The 7,285-nt window shown below is 47.9% G+C and overlaps 1 protein-coding gene across 5 annotated transcripts in view; it reads left to right on the top strand.

Annotated features, from left to right (window-relative positions):
• Mapkbp1 (mitogen-activated protein kinase binding protein 1) overlaps positions 1 to 7,285 on the top strand; it is a 64,226-nt gene that overhangs the window by 49,521 nt on the left and 7,420 nt on the right. For all 5 annotated transcript variants that reach the window (XR_002820363.1, XM_023711249.1, XM_023711243.1 and 2 more), the window contains 12 exons: positions 429 to 589; positions 1,672 to 1,861; positions 2,885 to 3,031; positions 3,247 to 3,422; positions 5,054 to 5,145; positions 5,390 to 5,515; positions 5,801 to 5,871; positions 6,020 to 6,141; positions 6,396 to 6,471; positions 6,581 to 6,692; positions 6,860 to 6,923; positions 7,131 to 7,265. Coding sequence is in view for 4 of the 5 variants with exons in the window: in XM_023711249.1 (XP_023567017.1) it covers positions 429 to 589; positions 1,672 to 1,861; positions 2,885 to 3,031; positions 3,247 to 3,422; positions 5,054 to 5,145; positions 5,390 to 5,515; positions 5,801 to 5,871; positions 6,020 to 6,141; positions 6,396 to 6,471; positions 6,581 to 6,692; positions 6,860 to 6,923; positions 7,131 to 7,265 (1,472 nt within the window). In the remaining variant the exon portion in view is untranslated. The remainder of the gene's footprint in view (positions 1 to 428; positions 590 to 1,671; positions 1,862 to 2,884; positions 3,032 to 3,246; positions 3,423 to 5,053; positions 5,146 to 5,389; positions 5,516 to 5,800; positions 5,872 to 6,019; positions 6,142 to 6,395; positions 6,472 to 6,580; positions 6,693 to 6,859; positions 6,924 to 7,130; positions 7,266 to 7,285) is intronic.

Here is a 7,285-nt window from a genome sequence, read left to right as displayed (position 1 = left end):
CTCTCTCTCTCTCTCTCTCTCTCTCTCTCTCTCTCTCTCTCTCTCTCTCTCTGTTTCCCTCCCCTGCTTTCCTCTTCTGCTCAGAACACAGACAGCTTCACAGTAAGTGCTGCCTAGACCTGCCTCTCTTCCTCAGGCTGCCATTTCCTCTTTGTTTGGCTTTTCCTCCTTTATCCTCTTTGCTACAACCTCTGGGTCCCTGGTTTCCATTCCCTGGCTGCTCAGGACTGGTGCCCCTCTGACTACCTGCTTCTGGAGGGAGGGCATCTCAGCATCGGGCAGCGGAGGGGCTCAGGCCAGAGCAGCCGGGCTACTGTTCACTTGCCCTGCTTTAGCTGGTCTCTCTTCTCAGCCAGTGACTTGCTGAGGGAATGGGGGAGACTGAGTGGGCTGGTAGCCCTTGCTGACCTGAGCTACTCTGCCCATAGACCACAGTGGCCCACTGCATCTCGGTGAGCCAGGACTACATCTTCTGTGGCTGTGCTGATGGCACTGTGCGCCTTTTCAACCCCTCTAACCTGCACTTCCTCAGCACCCTTCCCAGACCCCATGCCCTGGGGACAGACATCGCTGATGTCACCGAGGCCAGGTGAGCTACATGGGCCCCCTGCTTCTGTTCAGAACTTCACCCTGTATCCAGATTTCTTGTGCTTAAAAGACCAGGCAGTACCCAAAGTGTACCAGGACACCTTTGTAGACACACAAATTCAGGTTTTTGGTACTTGCTGAGACTGAACAGAGCACATGCCGTGGAGGGTGGGAGTGACTAAGTAAGCAGGTGTCGTAAGAGACTCACAAGGTTTGTGTTTGTGTTAGGAGAACGTAGGAATGGTTCCAGGAATTGAAATTTTGTTCTGGTTGTATGCTGTCAAGAAATTAGGACAAAACAGAACGGGATGTGGTGGTACACACTTGTAATATCAGCACTCAGGAGGCTAAGGCAGGAGGATCACTACAAATTTGAAGCCAGCCTGAGCAAGCCTACACAGCAAGCTGACATTTCAAAAAAAAAAAAAAAAGGGCTGGAGAGATAGTTCAGCGGTCTAAGGTGCCTACTTAGGCAAGCTTAGGCAGGCACAGGGAACTGCAGTTCCATCCTCAACACCACATGCTGCGCCAGTCCTGCCCTTAGGGTGGGCTGAGCCAGCTAAAAAAAAAACCCAACAACAACAACAAAAGAAAAAAAGAAAAAGAAAAGAAAGAGGGACAGTCCTACAACTGAATATATAAATGATCTTTATCAAACAGAAGGAAATGTATGTGATAAAGCTATCTTGGTAAAGAAGAGGCCACCTATCATGTTAGATGGGAAAGGATGATGTTTGGTCATTTGGGGGTTTGTATGGAAGTCTGGTTTTTAATCTCTGTGCAGACATGATTGCAGAACAGCCTCATTTAATTTCACCCCATCACAGCCAAGAAATACGTTGTCTGGTGTTGGTGTCCTGTGAACTTGTTTGTGTTTCTTAGAAGAACATTATGGCCCAACAGTTACTGTGGAGTCAGCTCCCAGCTGATGCTCTTAGGGGCTGCTTTCTCTTCTCAGGCAATACCAGTACTTGCAAACTTGCAGGCCTGGAGAGGATGCCCCATGTTCTGCCCCTTCCTTTGTGAGTGGCTCCTCTTCCTCTGCTTCAATCTTACCAGTTTTCCTTGTCATCTCCTCCACAGTCGCCTGTTCTCTGGAGGGGCCAATGCCAAGTATCCAGATACCATTGCTTTGACCTTTGACCCAACTAATCAGTGGCTATCTTGTGTGTACAATGACCACAGCATCTATGTTTGGGATGTGAGGGACCCCAAGAAAGTGGGCAAGGTGTATTCTGCTCTGTATCATTCCTCCTGCGTCTGGAGTGTGGAGGTAGGTGTGCTGGGATGCTTTGGGAGGACAGAAAGCAGGGAACCCCAAGTGTAACCATATGTTCTGTCTCCGCCTTCCTTCTCCACAGATACCCCCACCATGAATGTTAGTTACTTTTAGTTATTGTTACTTTTTTCTGTTTGTGACAAAATACTCAACACCCACAAGTTAAAGGAAGAAAGGTTTATTTCAGCTCAGTTTATAGACTTTCCATTCTATGGTCACTTGGTGCCAAGGCAGGCAGCACAGCAAAGGAAAAAGAGCCTCCTGGGAAGGCAGGCAGAGGGCAGCCTTCCTTCTGCTTCCTTTATTTCACCTGGGCTCAGAGCCTGTTGGCTGCTATCACTCACAGCCAGGGTGGATCTTCCATCTTCAGTAAGTCCATTCAGCCACAGCTAGATCTGTGTTGAGCCAATCTGTGGACAAACCCAATACCATGATCCAGTCACTCCCCAGAACCTTTGGGGTTGTATCTAGATATTAAATGTAACACCTCTTTCATAGACGGGGGATTGAACATGAATTTTAGTGGTTATGTATCTAGGGTTCTCATATGTCCCTGTCTATCCTTAGTTTTGTCTCATCCTCAGCTCCATGATCTTAAAGAAGTTACTAAGCTTGGCCAAGCCTTTGGTTTCTTCATCTGTAAAATGATGTATCTTGATTCCTCAAATTGTTCTAAAAATGAAGTGAGCTGGGCATACAGCTCAGTGGCACAAGGACACAATGTCCTGAGTTTGATTCCTGGTACGGGGGTAGGGGGAGAAGAGAGAGACAGGGGGGGGGTGTGTGAAATGCCTTAAGTGGTATATACATAGATGTGTGCCTGGTGCACAGTAGATACGTAGCTAAGCCTCCCTTTGTAATATAAAATGTAACAGTTATGTCTTGCGTACTATATGTGGTACCCTGCTAAGTCCTAGCTATTATTCTACCTTAATTTTGTTTCTATCTCTTTAAGGCAGGCAAGGGACTGCTGTCTAAGTGGGGTCTTACTCTTATTCTTTCCCTCTGTCCCTGCAGGTCTACCCGGAGGTGAAGGATAGTAACCAGGCCTGTCTACCCCCTAGTTCTTTCATTACCTGTTCCTCAGATAATACCATCCGCCTATGGAACACAGAGAGCTCTGGGATACATGGCTCCACCCTGCACCGGAACATCCTCAGCAATGTGAGCATGAGGTCCTGCACCCCATTCCCTGCTTGGCACCCAACATCCATAGGGGTCTCACTTCCTTCTCAAGACCTTCCTCCCTGACCATGCTTTTCCAGTTCTTCTTGGCCAGGCTCTGTGAGCCCCACCTTAGCTTTACCCAGCATCCCTCTCTCCTCACAGCTGTGCTCTCTTGTGTTTGCCTTACACACCTCTCTGACCTGTTCCACCAGGATCTCATTAAGATAATCTATGTGGATGGGAACACTCAGGCCCTTCTGGACACTGAGCTACCAGGAGGAGACAAATCTGATGGGTCCCTGATGGATCCCCGCATGGGCATCCGCTCTCTGTGTATCAGCCCCAATGGGCAGCATCTAGCTTCAGGAGACCGGATGGGCACACTTAGGTAAGGCCAGGCCTAGAGTGGGTACTCACTGCCTCTCATGATGTAGGCTGGAGTAGTTACATACTTAAGGATGGAGCTTTAAGAGGGATTGTCTCAAAATGGGTTAAGGAACAAGACATTTATTACTAAGAAGGAAAAGATAATAACTTTGTAATGAAGAAACCCAGCAGAAAACATCTGAAGTTGTAGGGATCCTTTGGTGAACAGTTCTACCTGGGAAGACACAGTGGCAGGAATAAGATAAACAAGAAGACAAAAGCTGGGCTAGGTGGTTGCTGGTCTGCCTGATGTACAAGACTCATGAGCCAGCACAATGAAACCTATGTTTATTTATACTTTTGCAAGGTTAGTAACATGTGACACAAGTTTGCCTAGTGACTAGTAGTGACATTAACCTGTCAGGATGCTTATCTCAGGACTGAGGTAGCTTGTTTGCTTTGGGCACTGCGGCCTAGTCCTCCTAGTCCTCCTTCCATGGCTCTCAACATTAAGTGATCTTGATAATATCAACACCATTAAGCCCATAGTACAGTAAGAAGGACCTAATACTGTTTCTGTAACATTTTTTTTTACCAAAAAAGCATAAACTAAAGCTGGGCATGATAGTGCAGCCCTGTAATCCCAACACTCAGGAGGCTGAGACAAGAGGATTGCAACTTCAACCCCAATTTGGGCTACCTAGTGAGATGCTATCTCAAAAAAAGAAAAAAAGTCATAGGCATCGGTTCATTTCAGTCATGAGAAAAGCATCAGACAGGCTCAAATTGAGGTACATAAGACAGAGTAATTGATCCATACTTTTCAAAAGTGTTAAGGTTGTGAAGGTTGAGAAAAAACTAGAAAATCATTATGGATTATAGAAGACTAAGGAAAGGTGACAACTAAATGCTAATTGGACCCTTGGTAAGATCCTGGACCAAGTAAAAGGATATAGGAGAGAAAGGTGAAATACAAATAAAATCTTTAGTTAATAGTGCTATACCAACATAAATTTCCAGGTTCTGGTATTGTTGTATCTATTAGCTTTCCCATTACCAGACAAAATACCTGATACCCAGAATTTATAGGAAAAGAGGTTTATTTGGCTCACAGATTTTAGTGGCTTTAGTTCATGGTTAGCTGGCTGCAAAACAGAAATGGCATGGTGGAAGAGCATGGCAGGAGATAGCTGCTCACACTGTGGCATCCAGCAAGCAGAGAAAAAAGGGAAGATGAGGGTGGGAGAGATTGCCTCCAAAGACACAGCCTTGAGGAGTATAACACCCCCATAAGCCAATCACCTTCCAAAAGCCCCACTTCTGAACACATGAGATTATGGGGAACATTCTGGATCCAAACCATAGCATTATGTAAGATATTAGTATTAGGGAAAAACAAGTAAGAGAGACAGAGGGAACATCTGTACTCTTTGTAACTTTTCTCTAAGCATCAAAGTTAAAAAAAATAGTTTTCAGGGAAAGAAAATGTTGGAATAGTATAGTAATAGTATAGTATAGTATAGTATAGTATAGTATAGTATAGTATAGTATAGTATAGTATAGTATAGTATAGTATAGTAGAGGAAGTGGGGGGAAGTTCTACCCCCTACAGCCTTATCAGTGACCCCTTTTTTCCTCTCCCCATCTTCGCAGGGTACATGAACTGCAGTCCCTAAGTGAGATGCTGAAGGTGGATGCCCATGACTCAGAGATCCTATGCTTGGAGTACTCTAAGCCAGACACAGGTGAGGAGATTGCCAGTACCCAGACACAGGCTCCTCCGGGCCTGCCACTTACACCTCTTGTGGCTCTTACATGTGCAGCCTATAATGTCTTGGACAGTTTGGCCTTTGCAGGTTTTGAAGAGGACAGCTCTGTTCCTACTCCATTGTTCATGTTACTGAGGGATATGAGGCTCATTTCCTTTGGGACTCTAGTTGTGGGTCTCCTCAGGGCACACATGGACTGATGGAGTTCTTCCAATCCCAGGTCTGAAGCTGTTAGCGTCAGCGAGTCGAGACCGGCTGATTCACGTGCTGGATGCTGGGCGGGAGTATAGCCTGCAACAGACACTGGATGAACATTCATCCTCCATCACTGCTGTCAAGTTTGCAGGTGTGACATGGCAACTGAGGGACATCCTATCACCTCTTGTTTCCATGAGAAGGATCATACTTCCTAGTAGTGGGGATGCTGAACAGCAGCTGGGAGGCCCAGGGCTGGGATGACAGGTGGAAACTTAGGTTTAGAGGAAAGCACTCTGGTTTAATTGGTTGCTGTGCCTGGTGGAGTAGCTAGAATGGAAAAAAAAAAAAAAAAAAAAAAAATGGAGAGACACAGAAGAAAGGCTGCCCCCATGTGGTGAGAACAGTGGGAACAACTAGGTCCTCTCCTCCATAGCCAGTGATGGGCAAGTGCGCATGATCAGCTGTGGAGCAGACAAGAGCATCTACTTCCGCACTGCACAGAAGGTGAGGGCGCTGGGCATCCCTGAAAGAGGCAGGGTGGGGATGGGGCCTCTACCACCCCTGCCTGAAGTTAGGAGAGGTGAAGGTGAGAGCAGGACTCTGTCCTGGCAAGGCACTTGGGGTGGGTTTGCCACATGTTCCACCCCGGCAGTGTGGAAATGGAGTACAGTTTACTCGGACACATCACGTGGTGCGGAAGACAACCCTCTATGACATGGACGTGGAGCCCAGCTGGAAGTACACGGCCATTGGCTGTCAGGACCGGAATATTCGGTGAGTAGCCTTCCCTCAGTCCATCTGACTACTTCTCTCAGCTGCCTAAACCTGAATCCCCAGATTTGTCTTTTTGTCCGGTCTCTGCCCCCTTGAGTCTCTACAGTGAATACCTTGCCTCGCCCCAGGGAAGTAGCTCCTGGGGGGGGCGTTAACCTCCAGAGAGAGTGGGCTTGGAGTGAGTGCTGGTGATTCTGCTCCCAGTGCACTGGATACACGAATCTCCTTGCATGAATAAGTGTTCTTCTTTACAGGATCTTCAACATTAGTAGTGGGAAGCAGAAAAAGCTGTTTAAAGGGTCGCAGGGTGAGGATGGCACTCTCATTAAGGTAAGGGCCAAATGAGCTGGGCACTGGGCCAGGAACTAGGGACAGAGCTGTCCAGGTAGAAAGGAACTGGCGCTTCTGTGCTCTTTGAACTGTGTGACTCACTCCCCAGGTGCAGACAGACCCCTCAGGGATCTACATTGCCACCAGCTGCTCTGACAAGAACCTGTCCATTTTTGACTTCTCTTCAGGCGAGTGTGTGGCCACCATGTTTGGCCACTCAGGTGAGTGTGGCCCCTCTGCACCACTCCTGAAACTCTGTTTTCTTAGTTTCTTGTGACCCAGTGGAGCTGCCTGACCTCTCTTCCATCCAGCCCCAGCTCCACTGCTAAGGCAGGAGTTTGGTTGGGAATTGAGGGTGCTCATAGAGCTCGTTCTTTGTTCTTCACAGAGATTGTCACTGGCATGAAATTCAGTAATGACTGCAAACATCTCATCTCTGTGTCAGGGGACAGGTGAGCAGAAACCAGCTTCCCTGAGAGAAGCCCAAGACCCCACCACCACCACTGATGTATCCGAGAAGTTGGTGTGGACAGGGATTTCTTGGCTGAGCCTGACATGGCCTTGGAGGGTGGCTAAGGTCTCCTTGCCCATGCATGGTACTGTTACCTCCAGACTCTTGCCCTGCCCCTCCCTCACCCACCTCTGTGGCTCTGTCTTAGCTGCATCTTCGTGTGGCGTCTGAGCTCTGAGATGACCATTAGCATGAGGCAGCGTCTGGCTGAGCTGCGCCAGCGTCAGCGAGGGGGCAAGCAGCAGGACCCATCCTCTCCTCAGAGGGCTTCTGGACTCAGCCGGTGAGAATGGGTAACAGGCA

The sequence above is a fragment of the Octodon degus genome, unplaced genomic scaffold, assembly GCF_000260255.1.
Source record: "Octodon degus isolate 3935 unplaced genomic scaffold, OctDeg1.0 scaffold00002, whole genome shotgun sequence".
Classification (NCBI taxonomy): Eukaryota; Metazoa; Chordata; class Mammalia; order Rodentia; family Octodontidae; genus Octodon; species Octodon degus.
This window is presented reverse-complemented; position numbering and strand designations above follow the sequence as displayed.